Source organism: Bison bison, unplaced genomic scaffold (assembly GCF_000754665.1).
Source record: "Bison bison bison isolate TAMUID 2011002044 unplaced genomic scaffold, Bison_UMD1.0 scf7180017864508, whole genome shotgun sequence".
NCBI classification, from domain to species: domain Eukaryota; kingdom Metazoa; phylum Chordata; class Mammalia; order Artiodactyla; family Bovidae; genus Bison; species Bison bison.
In genome coordinates, this window is record NW_011495064.1 from 4,758,358 (window position 1) to 4,783,391 (window position 25,034).

At 49.4% G+C, this 25,034-nt stretch overlaps 1 protein-coding gene across 1 annotated transcript in view; it reads right to left on the reverse strand.

Annotated features, from left to right (window-relative positions):
• Positions 1-8,131: 8,131 nt before the first annotated feature.
• KIAA1211L (KIAA1211-like ortholog) overlaps positions 8,132-25,034 on the reverse strand; it is a 72,568-nt gene continuing 55,665 nt past the window's right edge. The window contains exons 8-13 of the mRNA XM_010829859.1: positions 24,345-25,025; positions 19,932-20,071; positions 14,299-14,399; positions 11,343-11,515; positions 10,195-10,339; positions 8,132-8,955 (exon numbers count right to left, since the gene is read on the reverse strand). Coding sequence (XP_010828161.1) covers positions 8,813-8,955; positions 10,195-10,339; positions 11,343-11,515; positions 14,299-14,399; positions 19,932-20,071; positions 24,345-25,025 — 1,383 coding nt within the window. The 3' untranslated portion in view covers positions 8,132-8,812. The remainder of the gene's footprint in view (positions 8,956-10,194; positions 10,340-11,342; positions 11,516-14,298; positions 14,400-19,931; positions 20,072-24,344; positions 25,026-25,034) is intronic.

Consider the following 25,034-nt stretch of genomic DNA (forward strand, 5'->3'; position numbering starts at 1 on the left):
AGATGCCATGATCTTCGTTTTCTGAATGTTGAGCTTTAAGCCAACTTTTTCACTCTCCTCTTTGACTTTCATCAAGGGGCTTTTTAGTTCCTGTTCACTTTCTGCCATAAGAGTGGTGGAAAGGAAGTTCTTTAGGCAGAAAGAATATGATAAAGGTCAATAGAGTATCATAAATAAAGGTTAAGTAAAATCCTTTATTTTTATTTGCTCCAAAAGATAACTATTCAAAGCAAATACAATAACAATGAGATGTGTTTATAGCATATGTAAAAGTATAATTTATGGTAACAATGGCACAGAGATGAGAGGGAAGAATTAAAAATATACTTTTATAAAATCCTTATAATACTTGTGAAATAATATTTTAAGAAAGACTCAAATGATTTTAAATGTATATTATAAATTCTAGGGCAGAGATTTAAATTTTTTAAAATTTGTGTTATAACTGACATATTAGTTTTAGGTATATAACATAGTATTTGTATATATTGCGTCATGACCACCACAGTAAGTCTAGTTAACTTGCATTGGGCTTCCTGGGTAGCTCATCAGTAAAGAACCACTTGCCAATGCATGAGACATGGGTTCTATCCCCGGTTGGGGAATGGCAACCCACTCCAGTATTCTTGCCTGGGAAATCCCATGGACAGAGGAGCCTGACAGGCTACAGCCCATGGGATTGCAGAGTCAGAGATGACTGAGCAACTAACACTTTCACTTTCATAGTGAAATCATTCATCTTAATCACCTCTTTAAAGGTCTATCAAATACAGTCACATTCTGAGATACGGAGGTTAAGACTTCAACAGTTGAATGTGGGGACACAATTCAGTCTATGACCCAGCAGCCCCTGGGAAGAGACCATACATAGAAGAAAGCCCTGAAAACCAGCTACCAGCTGTGCAAAGGTGGCCAGTGGATGCACAGAATGGCAGCCTATCAGAGCAGGAGCTGCTGAGACTTCTAGGATCCCCGGGTGACCCAGGACACATCTGGCTCCAGCCACTGCCGGAAAAACCAGCTCCCAACTTGGCATCTTTGAATTTAGTGCCTTGATCCCCACCCTTTGGGAACTTTCCAGGTGCTTAAAGCATTTCAGCACCACCAGTGGCATGGTGATCTGAGGCGGGGGCTCCTGGGGGCTGCCCTGCACTTGGCAAGGTTGTGAGAGTCCAGACCCTGCCTCCTGCTTGGCCCTCAGGAGAGCCTGGGAAGCCCACCAGGTGGGAAGGACTGATTCTTGCGGATGAGTTGGTGATGAACTGGGGGGAGTGGGCAACAGTGAAAGCAATCTACTCATATTCCCTCCTCCTTCTCCTCCTTTGGGAAGAAAGATGGAGCATCTACTTTTAAAGGCTTCAGCTTCTGAAAGACTGGGTTTATTTTGCTTCAGGGAATCCCTGATGACTTGCCTCTAGTTTCCTCCATCTCAGTAGCAATTTTGTTATTTTCCTAAGTTTCATAGCAGAATTCTTGTCCCTGTGGGGAATCTTTCAGGGACAATTTGTTTGTTTTTTTTTTCTTTTACTGGATAGTGAGCTAAATGGTGACTTTTTTTTTTTTTTTTTTTCCAAAATGTAATAGCAACTGTTGAGCAAGGTTCTTGGCAGGGAGGTTTGTTTGAGCTCAGGGGCGTGCAGGTCTAGAGGTCTCTGGTCTCTCTGCAGACATCTCTGGTTGGAGAAGTCAGTAAGCAAGCTTTTAGAGGACACCCCACAGCCATCCCGACTGCTATTGTTTTTGAGAACCTTCTGGGCATTACAAACACATCTCTCTTTTATCTCGATGTTAATGAGGATAATTTCCCTATGGAGGAGGCAGGAAGAAAGCTGGACCACGTGGATAAAGCAAATGTCAACCACAGTCTGAACACCTGTGCTGTTCCCTCTTTCTGCTACTTGGTCTTGAAAAGCCTCTGTACTAGAGATTATTTTCATCTACCAAGGAATAAATTAGTATCTCTCTCCACATGAGAGTTAAATAAAACCGACCAGAAGATTCAGGGCTGGGGTGGGGGAGGGGCAGGTCTGCATTTCTCCTGCCTTCACGGGCATCTCTAGAGACGGCTGGAAAAGACCATCTTCTGATTGGCTGGTTCCACCTGGCTTCCTCCTCCGGTAGTAAAAAGCTTCCAAAATGCTCTGGAAAACTACATTCTGCATAAAAGTCCACTGGAGTTATTTTCTAGATGATTATTTCTTGGTAATAATTAGTATTGTGTTCAGTCACCTCAGTCATACCCAATTTTTTGTGGCCCTGTGGACTGCAGCCTGCCAGGCTCCTCTGTCCATGGGATTTCCCAGGAAAGAACACCAGAGTGGATTCCCGTATCCTCTTTCAGGGGATCTTTCAGATCCAGGGATCAAACTTGTGTCTCCTGCATTGGCAGGCGGATTCGTCACCACTAGGCCACCTGGAAAGTCCACAGTCATTAGTATTAACAGCAATGTAATGTAATCATATTAGAACACTAACGTGAAAGGCCCCACCTCAGATCACTACGTGTTGTAGATCCAGAGCAGCTCCAGGCTGGGGAGGCCACCCAGTCCAAAGTCCTTTCCAGGGCGAACACAGGTACATCATCCTGGAGGGACAGATATCTTCCCTCCGCTTGCTTACTTCAGGTGTCAGGGAGCTCACTCTTGACCGGGCATCCTGTCCCATGCTAGACAACTGTGAGTGTTAAAACGTGTCTTCATTTGTCCTCCTCTTGAACTTTCATTTCTGGTCTTGGTTTGTTCCCTGGAGTCAGAATAAGTCAATTCTCTCTTCTTTCTTCAAACAACCAGATAGGCTTGAAGTGGAGAAAATTTTATTCTTTGAAATTGCCCTCAGTAAGATGACTCCATTTGTTTTGGAGAAATTCTGTTAAGCTGCTTGGAGGGTGAGTGACTGGAGGGACCAAGGCAGGTCTGATTGTTGTTGTTCAGTTGAAAGTCGTGTCTGACTCTTTGCGATCCCATGGACTGCAGCACATCAGGTTCCCTGTCCTTCACTGTCTCCTGGAGTTTGCTCAAACTCATGTCCAGTGAACCAGTGATGCCATCCAACCATCTCATCCTCTGTTGGCCCCTTCTCCTCCTGCCCTCAGTCTTTCCCAGCATCAAGGTCTTTTCCAGTGAGTTGGCTTTTCTCATCAGGTGGCCGAAGTTTTGGAGCTTCAGCTTCAGCATCAGTCCTTCCAATGAATATTCAGGGTTGATTTCCTTTAAGATTGACTGGTTTGATCTCCTTGCTGTCCAAGGGACTTTCAAGAGTTTTCTCCAGAACCACAGTTCAAAAGCATCAATTCTTCAGCACTCAGCCTTCTTTATGGTCCAACTCTCACATCCATATATGACTACTGGAAAAAATATGGTTTTGACTCTATGGACCTTTGCACTTGAGATAATCAGGAGCAATCTGGGACTTCCCTGGTGGTCCACTGGATAAGATTCTGTGATCCCAATGCAGGGTCCCAGGTTTGATCCTTGGTCAGGGAACTAGATCCCCCATGTCACAACTAAATATCTGGTGCAGCCAATTAGAAAAAAATGTAAACTTAAATTTAAAAAAATCAAGAGCAATCTGTCCCCCTGGGGGGGGTGGACTATGGGATGAGGAAGGTAGAGAGGCTGCTTCCCCTCCAGGAGACCCCCATCCTGGCCCCAAATATTTAATAGGTCTGTCCAAGACAAAGAATGCCAGGTGTGCCTGGATTCCTTCTGCAGACTGTCAAGGGGCTAAGTTCTGCGAAAAGATAGCAACAACCCCCTAAAATGCACTCAACTGGAACAGTAGACCCAGGGCAGGTGGGGGAGGATGTGACTAGGGCACTGCCATCACAATGGGGCCTCCCCTGGCTGCTGGATCAAAATGGGGGGCTCCTGGCTCTCGGAACAAGAGCAGCCCACACGTGCAGGCGTTACATCCTGTTGGAAGCCCTGGAAGGTGAGGTGTGCTTCACAAAGATCAGCAATTCTCTTTCTCTCCTGCAGGTTCACTTCCTTCCATGCATGAACACAGTCCTGTATGTCCCTTGTAACCAACTAACCACAAGCCCTTTGCTGGCCACACAGGTCTCCCACCTCTAGTCATGGCCATTTCCTGGCTCCCATTCACACTTCCTTGATAACTCGGCCGTAAAGAATCTGCCTGCAATGCAGGAGATGTGAGTTCAATCCCTGGGTTGGGAACTTCCCCTGGAGGAGGAAAATGGCAACCCACTCCAGTGTTCTTGCCTTGGAAATCGCATGGACAGAGGAGCCTGGTAGGCTGCGGTCCATGGGGTCACAAAGAGTTGGACATGACTAAAGCAACTGAGCACGCACACACACGTTCACAACAATAGTTCTTGAAAGTTGAGTGTAGCTCCCGTGTCAACAGCCTGGTTGGCTTTGACCCACTCTACCTGTGCTTCTGCTCTCAATGTTCTACTGAAGTGGAAAAGGTCACCTATGACCTCCATGTTCCCGGGGTCAGGGATCACCCTCATCCCCATCTCTTGGAAGATACTCCCCTACACAACTTATGCCTCCCTCCTGCCAACACCTCCTTCTCTTGCCTCCTCCTCCTTCACAGACCCTCCCTGTCTCCATTGCTCGCTCCTCTTTCTGAGGATCTAGAAGTGTTGGCCAATCCTCAGGTCAGCCCAGGGACTCTTCTGTACTTCCACGCCTTGCATTCCTAGCCCGTCTAATCCTGATGATGTCTCAGTTTGTAACTCTATTTTATACTCCCCCTTACCGGTGTAATGGGAATCGCAACTTTAAGATGTCCACAACTGAACTCCTTTTTGGTGGTATATCAGCCCCCTCCCTGCCATTTCTGTAAATGATATGATTCATCAGCATCTTGAAACAAAAAATGTAGGTATTGGACTTCCCTGGTGGTCCAGTGGTTAAGAATCTGCCTGCCAATGCAGGGGACATGGTTCGATCCCTGGTTGGGGAGCTAAGATTCCACATGCTTTGGAGCAACTAAGACCATGCACTACAACTCCTGAGCCCGTGTGCTCCAAGTACGGAGCCCATGTGCCTAGAGCCTGTGTTCTGGAACAAGAGAAGCGTTGCAACAAGAAGCCTGTGCCTTACAAGGAAAGAGTGGCCCTTGCTCACTGAAACTAGAGAGAGCTGCAGGTAGGAACCAAGACTCAGCATATGCAAAAATAAACACGTAAATAACACAGAATTGAAATTCCAGTATCAAACACTCAAAAAAAGTAGGTGTCATTTCCTCACTTTCCTTTTCAAAATCATATCCAGCAGCACACAAATGTTACCCTTTTAAAAGCATTTTGAATCACCCACTTCTCTCCACCTCTGCCATGACTCTAGACCACCATGATCCCACATGGACCACGGCAACAGCCTTCCAGCCTCCTGCTGCCACTGTGTCTCCACACAAACCATTCCCATTACAGCCATCGTCGTCAAATATAAATCCCATCCCCTCCATCATTCACCTTCACTGACTTCCAAAGCACTCAGAACAAATCTGTCTCCTCATATGGCCTGCTTCTTGATGTCCACACCTTCTTCCCCTCATCCTGAGCATGCCAAGATACAGTGTTCTGGAACAGAACAGTGGATCCAGATCTCTGCATGGCTGGCTCATTTCTATAATTAAGTCATCTCTTGAGCAAGGGCTTCCCAGGTGGCACTAGTGGTAAAGAATACAGGAGACACAAGAGACTTGGGTTCAATCCCTGGGTCAGGAAGATCTCCTGGAGGAGGTCATGGCAACCCTCTCCAGTATCCTTAACTAGAGAATCCCATGGACAGAGGAGCCTGGCAGGCTATAGTCCATAGGGTTGCAAAGAGTCAGACACAACTGAAGTGACTGAGCACACACATATCTCTTGAGCAAACCCTTTCCTAACCACCCAATCTCCAGGAGACTTTCGGCCACAACCAAGTCCCTCTGTTTCAGGCCCACTATTGCACGCAATTCTCTTGTTACATGTTTTCCTCATTTTCATGGTTATTTACGAAGTGTGCCTCCCATAAATAGAATGCAGGTTGTCCATTTGCTCATCAGGCTGCCCCTAGTCCCCTGGTAGAGCGTCCACACACAGGTGGGGAACTAAATGAAGTAAAGGAATGAATGGAAACACCCTGTTGTCTGTGTAGGTGATCAGGATTACAAAATACAAAAGAATCCTCAAACTTTCTCCAGTCCTTTTATGGAATTGAAGGCTGGGAGTGAAGGTGATCACCAGGGGGAGCATCATGAGGTACCTTATCCCCAGGACACGTCTTACTCTGTTTCGGCTGCTATAACAGAATGAATGGCTTATGAACAACAGAAATTGGTCTCTCATAATTCTGGAGGCCAGGAAGTCCGAGATCCAGGTGCCTGCAGACTCAGCACCTGGTGAAAGCCCTCTTTTTGGATGTACACAGCCATCTTCTCACCGTATCCTCACACGGCAGAAGGGGCAAGGGAGCTCTCTGGGGTCTCTTTTATGAGGGCACAAATCCCATTCATAAGGGCTTCATCCTCACGATCTAATCGTCTCCCCAAAGCCCCACCTCCTAACACCGCTGCACTGGGCGTTCAGATTTAACCTGTGAATTCTGGGAAGACACAAAAATCCAGCCTCTAGCTACGTAAGAGCCCTCGAGGCAAATTTAGTGCTCCTTTTGTGTTACGTCTCTGAGGACATACTCACTTCCACACTACTACTTTTTAAAAATGGGGATCCACTCAAGGGTCGTAGTTAAAGGCATGGGGCCTGGGGTTACTTCCAGGCGCTCTGCTGTGAGATCTTGGACAGGTAACCTTTATCGCAATAAAGTACCTCGTTTCCTTATCTGCAAAGTGGAGATAGGTTCTTACCTCTGAAGGATTGTGGAGAGGATTACAAACAATAATCTGAGAAGCACTCAGAGCAGTGCCTGGGACAGAGGAGAGACTCAGGAACTGCTGTCTTTATTGATAGGAAAACCAAGGCTGACAATTCCTTTCAGGCTTTTAGCATCTCTGCTGCCATTCTAGACTGCCCATATCATCTTAAATTTTGGTCTCTGTCTCAACTTCTCTTGTTAGGGAAGAGGGTTACCACCTCCATGCAGGGCTGAGGGAAAGGTGGCAGCTGCAATACCACCCCCCACTCCCAACCCCAGTGAATTCCCTGAGTCTGAAAACTCTATACTCTCCTAACTTCTCAGGTGCCAGAGAGAACAAAAGCCAGTCTTGAAACACAGAGAGGGTATCAACCTGTATTTGAACAAAATGGAACCAAATACCTTTGATCTCACAGTGAAATCCATTGCCTCAAAATGGTTCATCTGAAATGTTCTGCTAACAGGAGAAACCATGGCGCTGAGTAATAATAGCCAACACAGTTTTTTCTTAGTTAAAGCTATTCATATCCAAGCTTTTGGAGCAAGACTGGATGAAGGGAGTTCTTGCTTAGAGCACGTGCACCAGCAAATTCCGCATTGGTGTTCTCTAAGAGAATGCAATTAATAGATCAATTTGGGGAAAAAAACCAACTACTCCAGGACTTTTTCAATACAGTAGACCCAACGAAGCAGTGTAGTTCTAACAGAAAAACATTCATGAGGATGGAAAAATACAATAAAAGGAGCAGAACTTAGGGTATATAAAATCAAATTATACTATATATGAGATCTTTTTTATTCTGAAGGCTAAATGTCCCCAGTTACACACATTCCCATGGAGATTGGCATGTTCACAGGAACAAATTGGAAAGGTTTTTAAAAAGAGAGGCGTTATATAATTGAGACATAATTCTGAGATTTCAAATACATGCTTTTACTCTGCTGGCTTCTGCACATTCATCCTGCTTAATGTACTGATAACCTAGTTTTCAACAGAAACAAACAGGTTAGATTAATGAGATGCTGAAAAATGTCAACTTTAAAGGAAATCTTATATTTTTAATGCACTGTATCAAATAGTTGTATAAAGAGCCAAAAATCTACAGTAGCTTCTGACTTCCAAAAATGAACAACAAAGTTTTACTGGGGGTGGGGAGAATCTCATACAACCCAAACTCCCCAATCAACTCAACATGAGGTTTGACCATGAACTCGCTTATTCAATGAAATGCCACACATTGCATTTAACTCAGTTGCTGGAGGACACTCTCTCAGCCTGAGTAAAAATCACACTTACACATGTGTCAGGTCTGAAACCTTTTATTCAACAGGCAATGCATTGTTCAATGGTGAAGGACATGGATGACGAGTGGAAAAGTTTAAAAACTGATTTTGGAAGGAGTCTATGAATCGATGGAGCCCGCTGTGTTCCTTCCACTCCGTGGAGTGGCTGCCTTCATGTAAGCGGACCCTGTGATAGCTGCTCTTGGAAAAAACGACGTCTGCGTTTCACCATGAATGTCATGCCTAACGGTAAACGTGAAAGGAGAAGACAGACTCCGCAGGCAGGACGGGGGCCCAGAGACACGAGCTGATCTCTGGTGGAGGCGCGGGCGCACGTTCTCCTGGAAGGCCACCTGAGTTCTGTATCTGCGCTTCATCTGCATTTTCTTCGTTCGCTGCCTGAGCCCTCTCTCTCCGGGGGATTCTGAAAGACTCACATTCATACCTGTGGGCACAGAACCTCGTCCCGGGCCCTTTTCAATGGTGTTCTTGTCTCCGGGCGTCTCTGGCCCGGGGCCTGTGGCCGTGCGTCCGTCTGACTTGCTTGCCTGGTTCCTTCCTCTTCCCTGAGCTCGCTCTCTCGAAACCTGATGATAAAATCACTCTTCAGTTTCACAGTTTGTTTGCCTTGATTGAGTGGCAGTTTGAAAGGAAGTGACTCGTCAAGGAAGTAGACATTCTTTACCAGAGCACTGTTAGCCCTATTTTATAATTTGGGGCATGTCACTCCAGGCTTGCGACTTCTTTCTGGCCAGCTCCATCCAGGAGGGCTGATCTGTGCTGCTGTAGCTGGCTCGCTTCAGCTGATGCAATTCTTTCTCCATCATCACCGCCGACTGGGCTGCTGGAGAGAAGACAAAACAAACGGAAACGTGAGAAAAGAGTTTGGATTTGCACTTAAGCTTCTTGGAGGCCTTTTAAAAAACATGTCTTAACCATGGTCTCAAGCATAAAACGTGCAAATGTGTGAAGAAGATGTCAGCATAGGATAATTTACAGTTCCAGCAATGTGGTGAATTGAGAGAAACCTGCATGATAAAACTGCAGGAACTCTGTGTGTAAATATTCTTAACACCCCTGAAAGGGACACTTAAGATAGGGTTAAGATGGTGAATTGTGTTAAGTATATTTTAGCAAAATGAAAACTAAACTGAAAAATACTGTTACATGCCACAAGAAAGTTGAATCTAGAAACATTATGCTCAGCGAAAGAAGCCAGAAACAAGAGAACACATATTTTATGATGCCATTTATAAGAAGGGTCCCCCCAAAAGGCAACTATACAGAGAGACAGAGAACAGATTAGTGGTTGCTTAAGCTGGAAGGGAGAATGGTGAATGACTGTGAATGGGTATGGGACAGCTCTTTAGGGTGAAGGAAATGGTCCAAAATTGGACTGTGATGGTTGGACAACTTGATAAATAGATACTCACTGAATTGTATGCTTAAAATGGGTGAGATTTTTTTTTTTTTTGGCCGTGTAAATGATTCTCTCAATAAAAGCTGTTTTTTAAAAAATCAACATACAACATTATAAAGCAATTATTACTGCTGTTTAGATGATGACTCTTTTCAAGACCACATGGACTGCAGCCTGCCAGGCTCCTCTGTCCATGTGATTTCCCAGGCAAGAATACTGGAGTGGGTTGCCATTTCCTCCTCCAGGGGATCATCCTGACCCAGGGATCGAACCTTCATCTCCTGCTTTAGCAGGTGGATTCTTTATCACTGAGCCACCAGGGAAATAAAGTCACTCTTCTATAAGTAAAAAATAATAATAATTAAAAACTAATTAAATGATCAATGTGGCAGGACTTCCTTGGTGGTCCAGTGGCCAAGACTCTGCATTCTCAATGCAGGGGGCCTGGGTTCAATTCCTGGTCAGGGAACTGGATCTCACATGCCGCAACCAAAGATTCCATGAGCCACAACCGAGACTCGGTGCAGTAAAATAAATAAATATTTTTTTAAAAAATTAATGTGGCAGCAAGCAATTCAGAAAAGACAAAACAGAACAAAACAAAGCAGGACCAAACCTGGAAATGCATTTCTAAGGGCTCAGCACTATTTTCCGGTTTCATACCCAAATTCTGATGAGACAAGGAGATTCCTCTTTGCAGCCCCTCCTGGAGGCGGAGCTTTGCCCCCTGCCTCTGGTCCGCAGGAGGCTTGGCCGGGGCCAGCAGGAAAGACTTGCTGCGGACAAAGTCAGCTTGCTTCACGGGCTCCTGTCAGGACACAAGAAAGACACACGCGGTCCCGTCACCTGAGATTCAGACGGGGACAAACACAACCACAGGTGATGAGCCCCGAAGGCTTCTCCACCCACGTGGCTCATACTGCTGGCACCTTCTTGGGGAGCTCTGGTTCACGACTGGCTGCCATCCAGCCTCCAGGATGGACTTGCTCACGGTCTGCTCCTGGCTCCTGACCTGTCCTTGGCCCTGGCCAGGTCAGAGGGCCAGGTTCCACTGGAAAGGCGAAAGGAACCATGTTTAGAGATAGCTTTATGACTTTTAGGACACTTCGGATGACCGTGGATGCCAGGATCACTGGTGACTATTTGTTTTATAAATTCCCTAAGCCTGCAGGAGGTTTTCCAAGCTTGGCTACAGCAGCAGTTTTGGTGAAGATGAAGAGAAACAGGTCAACTGCAAGCTCAGGCTCACTTCCCCACATGGCTGCAACATGATTTGGGATTTTTACCGTGTTGACTGGGGGGAACCCAAAAGCTGTGAGTCTCAGCCTACTTTTAAACACCACTGTTTGGGTTGGAGAAAACTGTTTTCAGTCTGGAGTGTACAAGGGACCCCCGGGGTCCAGCCCTACGAATGTTGGTGAAGAGTACAGACCCCAGTGGGCGGCCAGGGCAGCAGCACATGCAGGGCTCGGTCATTTACTGCAAAATGAGTCAAGATGGGGCTGCTGACATGGTTGCCTAGCATCCAAATGAGAAGTTATTTTCACCCCGGGTCCCTTTCTCCAGATGCTAAGCTATGTTGCCAAGGAGCTGGGGAACAGAGGGCTGGCTGCACTGCCTGAGTGGTCCACGGCTCCTCTGCTGCCCTGGCCCCCTGGCACATGCACGGGGCAGACATCAGCTGTCATCACAGGCAACGGTCGCTATAATGACCGTGCAGGACATGGGGCCATCACGGGGTCCCAGCCCCCAGCCCCCACCTGGGGTGCTCCCCTGCATACACAGGGAGACAGAGGGTCCGCTCTAAGCACCTGGGTTTTCTCGGGTACCTTGGCAGGCCTTCCTGTGTCAGACTTCAAGGTCCGGGCCGCAGGTTTGTCTTCCTGGCTGGGGGGCTGCTCCAGAGGTCCTCGGCGCTTCTGGCGCCCCACGGTGACCCAGGGCAGCGCGGGCTGGCCGTTGGTTCCAGGCCCTGCTACCTTCTCTGAGGATAAAGACACAGGTCATACAAAGCAATCCTGGCCACCTCCAGCCTGGCGTGACTTCTCCCACCCACAGCACACTGCACAGGGGCTCTGGGGTGCATGTGTGGGTGGGGGTCTGCAAGCCTCCTTGGAGACACTGGTCCTTTTCTTTTGGGGACTTTGTTTTCTCAGTTATGTTCAGTCACTAAGTCATATCTGACTCTTTGCGACTCCATGGACTGCAGCACACCAGGCTTCCCTGTCCTTCACAGTCTCCTGGAGTGTGCTTAAACTCATGTCCATTGAATTGGCGATGCCATCCAACCATCTCATCCTCTGTCGCCTCCTTCTCCTCCTGCCTTCAATCTTTCCCAGCATCAGGGTCTTAGTTAAAGATGATTCAAAGAGATTACGCCTCTCCTGTCCGAGCCACAGAAAAATCAAATGCAACTGCTCCCATACACACGTTTAAAAGCAACCTTCCTTCTATGGGATGTTAGGGAATGAGATAAGAGTCAGTACCTAGATAGAGAAGATTTCTCTAAGACAGACCTGTCCCTTGGGACCAGTATACACTACCCAATACTCGATATGCTTGGAACACTATGCTTCTCTTTTCTTTTAAAAATTGTAAGCACAATCTTCCCCAGTGGGGAAGATTACTCTGTGACACCAAGAACAAGCCACGACTATTTTCCTTGATGTTTGGGAGAGAAGAGGAAAAAAATGCCTTTAAAACAAAACATTGTGATGAATTTCCTTCCATGTTCACAGTGCTTGCTTTGGGTGGTAAAACTGTGTTTCCCCTTTCCCTTGCCTTTCAACTCTTCTGTATTTTTCTATTTCCTATTATGAGAATTTATTCCCTTCATCAACAGAAAAAAGAAGCCAGTTTGTTTTTTTCAAGGAAACCAAGTGATTAAATAAGTGGCTTCTCATGGGGGTCTGGAAAGTTCATTGAGCTCAAGGCCCACGAGCCAGCCTCCCTGAGCATCTGCCCACCACCCACAGAGCCAACGGCCAGAATCCCCATCTCCACTGGCTTCTTCCTGCTTCCCGTGTCCACAGGGTGCCCCCGTCAGCAGGCACAGGCTGCACCATGCCACAGCACACACGGGGACATCCAGGGCGGGACAGTGCCCTTATTCTTTGTGGCCTGACAGACATCACCCCTTGATCGGGTGTGTTTAGGATTTTACTCTGTCTGGTTTGGCTTCGGCCTCCAGTTCAACGTGGAGTCCCTTTCTCCCACCCCTGGTCAACAAGAAGGGGTGAGAGACAGAGCCACCACCCCGTGAGCTTCTTCTCCCACCAGGGTTGCACACGCACGGACCTGCCCTTGGCCCCCCGCGAACCTGCTCCATCGCCTCGACTCGCCCCTTGTCCCCTCTGCCCTCTCAGACTCTCCCTGGATGCTGACCTTTTCCCCGTCACTCTGTAAAATGCTTGGGTCTCCCACAGCTCAGAGAAAAATGTCTCCAGAACCTCGCCACTTCCTTGCAGCCCCCATTCTCCATTCTTCTCTGCCCGTGTCTCTTCAGCTAACCCCGGACTCAGACACGATGTGAACACCACTATCCATCCGCCCAACCGCTGGACCGCAGATCCGGGGCCTTGCCTGTCTTCCAGCTGTTTCACCCCTGCAGCTCAGCTGGGACCATGTAGCCCCCTGTGGGCACCCCACCTCCAGGACCCTGCCGGACTCTTCCTCATAAACCTGGAATTCCCCTTGTTCCTAATCCTCAGCCTTTCTCTCTTCCTTCCCAAGTATTCTCTGTTCAACTCCTAACCAGCACTCACAGTTGCTCAGATTGCTTCCAAATGTGTAAGCCAGCCCTACCTTCTACTCTGAGCCAGGGCCCAGCATTTCTACTCCCCACCCCTCCTTCCCTTCTTCCACCCTCCCATTCATTCATTCCTTCATTCATCCATTCCTTGTTTGCTATGGGCAGGGATTGTGCTTAAAAACTAAGATGGTAAAGAGAAAACTGTTTCTTTAAAGAGCTCTGGGCTTCCCTGGTGGTCCAATGCTTAAGAATCTGCCTGCCAATGCTGGGGACACAGGTTTGATCCCTGGTCCGGGAAGATCCCACATGCCACGTGGCAACTAAACCCCTGCACCACAACTACAGCGCCTGTGCTCCAGAGCGCATGCTCCGCAATGAGCAGCCCGCACGCCACAAGTACAGAGCAGGCCCCCACTCGCCGCAACTGGAGAAAGCCTGTGTGCAGCAACAAAGACCCAACGCAGCCAAAAATAAATACGTGGCGAAAACCGGAACTCGCCACACTTCACAACGTGCTGTGGACACGGGGTAACACCGATGGGTGGGAGCTGAGGATACTGTCTGCAAATGGGACCTGAAGAAGGCAAGGAAAGGGGACAAAAGACAGCGATGCTGGCAGAGGGGCTGAAGGACAGGGTGGGCCAACTGAGGGGGTCTTCCTGGCCTTTTTCTTGTCCATTATAGGTTTAAACCCTGGGTATACTCTGGAGGAGATTGCGTGGGGAGTAAGTGTGAGTGGGGCTGGAGGCGGGGAGGTGGGTGGGAGGCTGTGGCCATGGTCCAGGAGAGGTTGGACAACGACTCCAGGATCATCCCTTCAAGTCCACCAAGCTCCCGCCTGGGTATCGCCTCCTCTAGGAAGCCTGTTCCGGTCACTCAGTTGGACACATTCCCCCCCCTAAGTCTGCTGGAACTCTCCTGAGACGTTTGCCCCACTGTTTGGTACTAAACACATCTGCCAGCTGACCAACCACCCCACTGACATATGCTTTTGGTCACCAGAACTTCTTACTTACTTAACAAACAGCCAGCAGCGACTACACACCAGGTGCTATTCTGATAGTAGCTTATCCAAGGTGTAACTGTGTTGTTTCTCGTCCAGAGAACCGAGCAGTCGCTGGGCACACAGAGGCAGGCAGTGTGGCTCATTTCACCGCAAGTCTGCATGTCTCATCCCCCCTTCCCAACTTCTCCTTCCAGAGAGTACTCATAATCCATGTCTTTCTGGAGTTTTCCTGCAGGAAGGGGTCCTTTTATCCCTCTCAGATCTTCTCTTCACACTCACTGGCTGGTCGTGCTCTCTGTTCTCTCTTGGCTCCTGATGTCTGGCCACACAGTTCTCCCAGCAACAGCCAGCACATGCCAGCCTTCACCTCTGACAAGGAGACTGGAGAAAAGCAGGGCTCTGACAGGGGTTGAAACTCACTATCTCAGTCAACAAAATTATTTTGAGTCATCAAACCTGGCTCATCTGCATTGCAGGTGATTCTTTACCGACTGAGCTACCAGGGAAGCCCCTACTTTATCATGTAATCTTTTTAAAAAAGTTTTTTTTAAAAAAAGCACTCCAAATTAATCAGGACTCACGCGGTGCTTGGGCGGTGACCAGGGACAGAAGTCAGTTCCTGCTCACCCTCTTCACGCCCTCTCCGGCCTCCACACTGCCTGGGGTCCTGGGACTACTTGTCTTTTCGACGGCTGCCCCTGCCCTCCTACTCCTCCTCTGCAATTCTCTGAAGGCTTACCCGGAATCCCCCCTCCCACTTCCATTTCCTAACTAAGACCCCAGACCAGCAGGGGCAAAGAACCTGCCTCTCTGAACTCAATGGCGCAGTGCAGCTCCCAGAGAAGCGCTGCTGTGTCTGCCAGCCTCCTTCTCGGGGCATGGCGGGCAGACTGTCCGTACACTGCTCCCTTCGCCTTCGTACTTCCCTTCGCCTACTCATCGCCTCTCTCACAACCTCCACACACCCGTCCGGGAAAAAAAGCCCCTGCTGCTTTCACTGTCTCCCCCTGGAGTGTTTACATCATAACAAGTGAGAGCTGGAAAGGCCTGGACCGTGCCCTCTGCCCCTGGCTTACGGACAGGTCAGTACAGCATCTCGTGCCCACTGACCCACATAGGACACAGTTAAACTGTGATGATAACTACCAGTGTGTCAAGGTTTTACAACAAATCCGGTCCTGGTGAAAAGGGCTGATGGGCTGATGGGCTGACGGACTTAGTGTTCCGGGTCAACGCTGCCCAGGGTCTGGTAACCCAGCGTATCCGTGGAGGGGACAGAGGGGCAGTCCATGCCAGGGCCGGGGTTTGTGCAGGCTCCAGAGCAGGAGTTTCTGTGATTTTTTTTTTTCCCCCGAATGGGGACCTGAAATCTGCTCTGTTTGTTGATAAAGAGCCAACTATAACAGTTTGGGGTGGGGCTTCCCTGGTGTCTCAGATGGTGAAGAATCCGCCTGCAATGCAGGAAACCCGGGTTCAATTACCTGGGTTGGGAAGATCCCCTGGAGTAGGGAATGGCTACCATTCCAGTGTTCTTGCCTGGAGAATTCCATGGAGAGAGGAGCCTGGTGGGCTACAGTCCATGGGGTTTGCAACTCCATGGGGTTGCAAAGAGTCGGACACAACTAAGTGACTAAAATAACCCACTCACTCACTCATTTAACTCTTTTAAGGCTCTGTGACTCGTAGGGAAAATTTGTGAAAAAGCATTTTTGGAGAAAAGTCAACGTGTGAACCACATCTGGATCTGGAAGTGCAGGGCTGGGAATCTGGTCACCCAAGGGCGTGTGAACTGGAGGCTCCAAGGGTCAGACGCTTGGCCAGGCTCTTTGCTTGAGTTCAGGGCCTAAGCCAAGGCCTCAGCATGTGAGGGCTGGCAGACCTTGTACGAACATCCAGCCCGACTCCCACACCTCATGGTAGTGACCTGGGAGCCAGCAACAGGCTCCAGGGCACAGAGCTGTGATGGAGGAACCTGGATTGCAAGCTCATTTGCTCAACCACCACTGTCTGTCTCTAAGCAGAAGATAACGACCAGAGTCTTCTGAGCACAGAGACAACCGATCTCCCTGTCCTGCCAGGTGATGGAGCCAGTACCTCATATGGATATGAGGATAGAAAGACACTGTAATTTGAGAATAATTTTGAGGGCTTCCCTGGTGGCTCAGTGGTAAAAAGCCCACCTGCCAATGCAGGAGACACGGGTTTGAGCCCTGACCAGGGAAGATACCACATGCTTCGGAGCAACTAAGGCTGAGCACCACAACTACCAGGCCTGTGCTCCAGAGCACGGGAGCTGAGACTGCTGCAGCCCGTGCTCCGCAGTAAGAAGACGCTGCAGTGAGAAGTCTGCACGCTGCAGCTAGACGGTGACCCCCGCCTCTCTGCAACTAAAGTCCGTGCGCAGCAATGAAGATCCAGCACAGCCAAAATAAAATAAATAATCTTTAAAAAGCTGGGGCAGGAGAATCCCCTTCCCACACCCTCCCGCACAGCCGAGAGGAAGTTTTGGCACATCCCTGGGAAGTGTGACTGTACGGTATGAAGCCACATCACGGTCTGCAGTTAAAATGCTCTTGCTGCCCTGTGAGTTACGACTAACCACATTTCACAAAGGAGGAAGCTAAGACACAGCAGTTGACAAACTCATTTGCTCAGAATCTCACAGCCCCTGTGGGATGGACCCCAGAATCAAACCTCCAAACCCAGGCTCTTCAGTGTCCCCACCCAGTGCCTGCCTGGCAAACTTCCCTGCCCCATCCCTGCCCCTGGTCGCACAAACAGGGCGGAGGGCCACCCGCTGCAGGTCAGGAGCACTCCCCACCCATCCCAGCCCTGGCACAGATGTCCTACAGAAGTGAAGCCGTTGATGTTCTCAGGGAGCTGCTGGCAGGGGTGGGGCTGGAGGAGACGTCAGAGGGAGGGAAGGGGTGGCAGATGACGTCAGAGGGAGGGAAGGGGTGGCAGATGACGTCAGAGGGAGGGAAGGGGTGGCAGATGACGTCAGAGGGAGGGAAGGGGTGGCAGATGACGTCAGAGGGAGGGAAGGGGTGGCAGATGAGCTTGGGGAGGCAGGAATGTTGACTTTGGCCAGAATCTAAACTGCCTTAAATGCCTTACACGGGAGTGTGAATTTTATTCTAAATATAATGGGGAGGCATCCAGAGGATTTAAAAAATTTGTTTTAATTGGAGGAACACTGCTTCACAATGTTGTGCTGGTTTCTGCCTCACAACGCACAGCAGCCACGTGTACACATGTATCACCTCCCCTTTGAGCCTCTCTCCCGCCACCCTCGAGGTCATCACAGAGCACCAAGCTGGGCTCCCTGTGTGACACAGCAGCTTCTCCCTAGCGACACCCTGAGAAAACCGTAGTTCAAAAAGACACACGTACCCCAGTGTTCACAGCGGCACTATCTACAACAGCCAGGACACAGAAGCAACCTAGATGTCCACTGACATTCACAAGTTTTAAAGAGCAAAGTTCCAGGGTTAGACCCATGACTTGGGAAGAGAGAGTGAGGACAGAGTTGGAGGGAGAGGGCGCTGCAGGGGTCAGGTTAAAGGTGCGGAGAGCTGGCCTGGGGGCAGGCGGGGGAGGACAAAGACCTGCACGTTAGCATGACCAGGACGCGTGGACCAAGGTGTAAAACATGACTGATCTTCATCCATCAGATGGAAGACAAGAAACTAAAATAGCCTGACAACTCCTAGTGCAGATGAGAGGCAGAGAAACAATCTCATCTCTGCTCTGAGAAGTGTAAACTTGTGCAGCCTTCATGAGGGTCATCTGAAGTTGGCTATTAAATTAAAACTTTCTAGCTCTGTGAGCCAGAAAATCCGCTTTTAAGAATCTATCCTGTGGTGTCCCTGGTGGTCCAGTGGCTGAGAATCCGCCTGCCAAGGCAGGGGACATGGGCTTGATCTCTGGTCCGGGAAGATCCCACAGGCCACAGAGCAACTAAGCCTGGGAGTACAGCTACTGAGCCCACTTGCTGCAGTTACTGAAGCCCATGCACCTAGGGCCTGTGCTCTGCAACGAGAAGCTGCTGCAGTGAGAAGCCCGCACACCGCAACTAGAGAGTAGCCCCTGCTCTCACAATTAGACAAAAGCCCGAGCGGCAATGAAGACCCAGCACAGCCAAAAATACATAAATCTTAAAAAAAGAAATCTATCCTAGAGATAGAATTCCCCAGTGGTTATGACTCCAAATTTTCACTTCTGAGGGCCCGGTTTTGACCCCTGGTCAGGAAACTAAGATCCCACAAGTCTCACGGCATGGCCAAAAAACAACAACAACAAAAAACTGTCTAGCCTAACTTAGAGAAATGATCGTGTGAACACACAGAACTAAAACGAACTAGGATGGTTACTGCAGCAGTGTTAGCAAAACGAAAAAAAAAAAACAAACCCTCTCAACAATCGGAATGCCCTTCTGCAGTGGAATGACTAAACAATATATGGTATACGTACTCTGGTGGCTCAGATGGTAAAGAATCAGCCTGCGGTGTAGGAGACCCTGGTTCGATCCCTGGGTCAAGAAGATCCCCTGGAGAAGGGAATGGCAACCCATTCCAGTGTTCTTGCCTAGAGAATTCCATGGGCAGAGGAGCCCGGTTGGCTACAGTCCATGGGGTTGCAAAGAGTTAGACACAACTGAGCGACTAGACATACACACACACACACACACACACACACACACACACACACGTTGCCCTTAAAAAGAATGAGGACAAGTGGCTCACTCTGATCAGAGAAGATGCCCACTCCTTATTGTGGACTGAAAATGTCTAATTGCAAGCTAACATGGATAGCATTTTTATGATAAAAAAAAAAAAATAGATTGCTGGGGACTTCGCTGGCAGGCCAGGGGTTGAAATTCTGTGCTTCCACTGCAGGGAGCGCAGGTTCAATTCCTGATTGGGGAGCTAAGATCCTGCATGCCCATTGGTGTGGCCCCCAAAATAAATAAAAACTCAAAAAAAAAAAAAAAACAAAAACTGCTGCACCTACCTGTCAACACTGATGTAACTCTGACCACAGCCGGCATGAGAAACAGCAGGGATGACTCTATTAGTGGTGGTGCGTTCTGCATGTGTATGTGTGTGTGGGAGGGGCTCAGGGAGGTTCAGAGGTGGGTGGAGAGGAGGCTGATACATCTTTTTCTGTCATTTAAAAGGTTATTTTAAAATGTACATACAGTGAAACTCATTTTTCTGCCATAGAGTTCTGTGAGTTTGAATATAGACTTAAGATTCCTGTGACAGCCACCACAAATGGGCCACAGAACAATGTCAACATCCCCCAAAATTCTCTCCCTTTGTAGTCAGTTATTCAGTCACTCAGTGGTGCCCGACTCTTTGTGACTCCACGGACTGCAGCATGCCAGGCTTTCCTGTCTTCCGCCGTCTCCCATTCCTGCCTAGAGAATCCCATGGACAGAGGAGCCTGGAAGGCTGCAGTCCATGGGGTGACAAAGTCAGACACGACTGAAGCAATTGATCACGCACGCATGTCCACTGAGTCAGAGACACCATCCAACCATCTCATCCTCCGTCTCCCCCTTCTCCTCCTGCCCTCAATCTTTCCCAGCACCGGGGTTTTTTCCAGGGAGTTGGCTCTTCGCTCAGGGGCCCAAAGTACTGGAGCTTCAGCGTGGCGAGAGCAGGCGAGCTGCAGGACACCGGCACCACACCTGCTGAGGGGTCCGGCGTCCCTCCTGGCTCTGCTGAGGGGGAGTCACCACACTGGGCAGCAGGTGGGGATAAGCAGATGCACACGGTCTGAGGAGCCCAGAGGAGGCAGGGGAGCTGAGGCCCAGAGTGTGGACCATGCTTACTTGCCAGGAAGGGACCATGGTGGGAAGGAGAAGGACAAAAAGAAGGGTAGGTGTGAATGAAGTTGGTTTTCTTTAAGAACAAAAGACATGAATATATTTTTAGGACACCAAAAAAAAAAAAAAAACCCACCAAACTCCTTGTATTCTACTTAAACAAGCTTGAATACACTGAAATAACTGCCATTAGAGAAGGTGACAACCTCTTTGAGCTCATTTCCTTCAGAAAATGTCTCTGACATCCAAAGACAAGAGGGACATCTCACCACCTGCTGCCTCCCTGGGCGCTAAGTTTCCAGACGGCAAGGCTGCCATGCTCTTCCTGACTGCCTTTCGGGGTCAGAACAGCACGTGTGTGAGGCAGGAGTGTGTGAATGCTGAAAGACCAGATGCATGAAGGAGTGAGCCTGGCTCCAGGGCCTGCTGTGCCACTGTCACCAGCCTGGAAGGAGTCAGTTTGGACTGGAGGTGGAGACCAGTTAACCAACGAGGCCCCTGGTGAGAACAGCAGTGTCCAGCTACTCTCCAAAATACCCAGCAAGTGCCCACATGGAAGATAAGTCACACACACACGACTAGAAGGCAGGCCAACAGGAATAACGTCCAGAGAATGAGCTGAAAAGTGATGACTTTTTTCTGTGTCTTCAATATTTCACCATTTTCCCTGCGCTAATTCTAATCCTGTGAGCAGAAGAGTCCTTCCAGCCTGGTAATTTAGACCGTGGGACAGATTGGTCCTGGCCAGCTCAGTCAGCAGAGCATGGGATTCTTAATCCCAGGGTTGTGGGTTCTAGCCCCATGGTGGGTGGTTGCTCCTCAATATTTGGGCTTCCCTGTTGGCTCAGACAATAAAGAATCTGCCTGCAAGGCAAGAGACCCAGGTTTAATCCCTGGGTTGAGAAGATCCCCTGGAGAAGGGAATGGCCATCGACCTCAGTCTTCTTGCCTGGAGAGTTCTGTGGGCAGGGGAGCCTGGTGGGCTACTGTCCACGGGACGGCAGAGTTGGACACAGCCGAGTGACCACCACTTTCACAGACTGGTCCAGCAGAGGCGTGGGAGCCGTCCTGCACACACGAGCAGGGATCCTAACCCAGGGCCATTCACTGGCTACGGCAGGGAGGTGAGCAGGTTCACCAGTCTCCTGCATGCTGATGAGCACAAACGTGCTGGGCTCACAGAGAACACCCCAAGGGGCCCCATGAGACTCAGCCCAGGCGACAAGCTGGGCTCCTGTTCATTGCCACCACCACCATATTCTCCCTGAATACCACATCCTGGGGTTTCTTCATCTTGAGAGCAGACAGACAGGGTGTGAGGAGAGGGAGGGAAGGAGCTGGAGTCCCCGAGGCAGAACAGGGCCCATCTGGGGCCCCTCCATCACCCTCAGGGGGACAGGGGAGGTGGCAGCCCACCTGGGGGCTCTGGATAAAATGCTGTCATAATGAGATAATGAACAGCAACAATTAGGCCTTTCTAGAAAACTGGGTAATATGTTATTACAACTTTTTATTATCTGTATGTTTTAGGTGAATTTAATTGCCTTTAGCTGCTGTAATCTGGGGGCAAGGCCAGTAGCAGAAGTTATAATAACGAATTGAACCACGAGCAGACCCAGTGTCTGGGGAAGGAGTGGAGACCACTCCACTTAATGGGTTCCAGGAGCCAGAGCTCTGAGACTCTGCTCTGGCCTGTGGGAGGCAGCCCCCAGACTCCACAGTCCCAGGTGGGACGAGAGCAGCCCCACCCTCTGTTGGCTCTCATGCCTCAAGTCTGGAGAAGGGAATGGCAACCCACTCCAGTATTCTTGCCTGGAGAATCCCATGGACAGAGGAGCCTGGTGGGCTACAGTCCACGGGGTCGCAGAGAGTTGGACGAGACTCAGTGACTAAACCCTAACCGAGAGGGTCAGTTCCCAAAAGAATGTGAGAATTATCTCCTCTCTTTGCACTGATATGAAAATCACTCCCTGTGCCCCCTATAGTGACCGGGATTCTTCCCTTCCAGAATTCACCTGAGTCAGTTATTTCTATGGCTTAGAGAATGCTAACAAAGTTAGACAGATGAGACAATTCTCTTCCACTATTTAAGCAAAGCAATGAGTAAGTATGATAGCGTATTTTATGTGCTGTGCTAAGTTGCTTCAGTTGTGTTCAGTTGTGCTTCAACCCAGGGATGGAACCCGCGTCTCTTACATCTCCTGCGGTGGCGGGTGGGTTCTTTACCACTGCTGCTGCTGCTGCTAAGTCGCTTCCGTCGTGTCCGACTCTGTGCGACCCATAGACGGCAGCCCACCAGACTCCCCTGTCCCCGGGGTTCTCAAGGCAAGAGCACTGGAGTGGGTTGCCATTCCCTTCTCCAGTGCACGAAAGTGAAAAGTGAAAGTGAAGTCACTCAGTCGTGCCCACTAGTGCCACCTTAATCAAAAGAAAAAACAGATGATTTTTTCTATGGTCTCTAACTACAGACCATTCCAGCCAACTGCTCTTGACAATGAACAAGGCCTAACACTCCCAGCTTAGGCTGAGGAAGTTATAAATTATCAATGTGTCAAGCATCGCCTGCTGAAGTTTCTTTTCCAGCTCTGACCACGAAGCCGAGTATCCTGCGTTTAAGTTCCATTCATTTGGCAAGCCCGTGACAGAAGACATCTTCAATTCTAGGCCACGAAGGTGGATGGTGCTAATGTCAGGGTTTTATCTGCAGCCCCCTCATCCATGGCTAGTTCAGTGGCTTTTTGAATCACTCTATAATAGCTTCAATAATCTGGAAATTTGCAGAGTGGATCACCAGTTACAGTTTGAACCTCCCCCAAAGCTCCCTATTATTCTAATGCAACAGCAGCAGTGCAAATTACAGCCAAGGGGTCTGAATCAGCAAAGTTACCTGTGTTGGCTCTTTCGGGGATGTTTTTCTGGAAACTTCACCCTGGAAACACCTGCATCTTTGGGTGTCGCCTTAGGAATTTAAAGCCCCTGATTATCTTCTTTTTTTTAATTTTCTGATTTTTTAAAAAAAATTTATTTTAATTGGCAAATAATTGCTTTACCACATTGTGTTGGTTTCTGCCATATAACAGCATGAATCAGCCATAAGTATACACATGAGCCCTCCCTCCTGAACCTCCCTCCCACCCCCTCTCCCCCCCAATCCAGGCGGTCAGGGAACACCAGGCAGCGCTCCAGGTGTTCCAGAGCAACTTCCCACACTTCACGCACGGTGATGTCTGTGTTTCAGGGCCACTCTCTGTTCTTCCCACCCTCTCCTTCCCCCACTGTGTCCACACAGAGCCCTTTATACACGGCACTTTTACTAATATCTTAGGAGAAAGATCACAGCATCTCTGAACCTGTCTCGTGTGTGCCCTTCTCTCTTTTAGGGTGTGGGATCCTGAAGAACAGGCTTCTATTTCAGCTGTTGCACAATGAGTCCTAAAGGAGCACTAGACTTACAGCACCCACTTGAAATATCCTGAAAGTTGTGCTGTTTTACAAAATCTACCATGGAAAAATTTCTCCTTGGGGCCCCCATATCACACACACACACACACACAACTTGCCTGCCTAGTTCCATTTTTGGCACACCAAGTGCCATTAATAAAAGAAATCAGCCATGAGAGAGTCTTTAGCTCTGCTGAATATATCTGTTTCCAACAGATTTCATGAGACACTATAAATAGTGATGCATGTCAAAGACACAGAAAGGTCATCTATTTTGTGTCTTATTTTAAAAGGCAGTTGCTTTAGAAGTTTCTTACTTTCTACCCCAACCTTAACACCATCTCCCTTTGGGGACAGTTCACACCCAACCTGCTGAGGAACTCACAGACTCCAAAAGAGGTGATGCTTTCTGTGTGAGGCTGGGCCCTGGGAACCTGACTGTAAAATACGAGGAGCTTTTTCCTTGGGAGGAAAGGTCAGAATGATGCTAAGTGACAGCAGAGCCAGATGCTTCATTTATTAAAAGAACCAGCTCAGGCCCCAGGAGGACCTCCATCCAGAGAACACACATGTCCCGGAGTCTGGGCCTTTGGAGGAAGAAGCATGTGAGTGGTCCACTGAAGACCCCACCTCCTCCCGGAATGTTTCTACATTTTCCTGACTTCTCTGAACAGGGCACATGGGATCTTAGTTCACCAACCAGGGATGGAACTGGTGCCTTCTGCCCTGGAGGCAAGGAGTATTAACCAGTGACTGCCAGGGAAGTCCTCTCCATTCCTAACTCTTGATATGTTAGTGCTATCAACAGAAATTTTTATTTTTCTTCCAGTTCTCCGGCAGCAAGGTTTCCACCGAATGCATTTACATACCTTAGGGATGCCCAGAGAGACGGTCCAGCTGACCAGATCTCCCCCTGTCCTCTGCACACACCCTCCCCAGGCCGCTCCACCTGGTCTCTTACCAACTGCCCTGTGCGGTGACCTCCTCTCAGCCCGGCTCTCCTTCCGGGGGTCCATGGGCAGCCCCACCTTCTCAGGGTCCCCAGAGCTGGTGTCAGGGGGCGCGGGCAGCTGCGGGAGAGTGAGGGTCTGTAGCAAGGGCTTCCTGGGCAGGGGCGGCTTGGAGCTGAGCTGCTCCGTGGGCCGGGTCTTGGCCTTCCCCGGCTCACTGGGGGGCCTGGCGCCTCGGGTGGAGGGGCCGCTCCCCGGAGGCCCCTTCTCGTCCCTGGACAGCAAGCTCAGCCCTCCTCTCTCCAGCCTGACCTCCGCGCTGTACCTCTTGATGGCCTTCCCTTCCGAGCAGGGAGCTTCTCTGTGTTTGAAGGACAGAGACGTGGAGCGGAGCTTGACGGGGAACGGGCCTCCTTCCACGCCTGCCGCCCGCTCCTGGGCAGCCGGGTCGGCCGTGTCCGGAGAGCCGCGCTCGGCCGGAGCAGGCGGCTTCCGAGGGCCCGGCTTGGGGCCCTGGGGCTC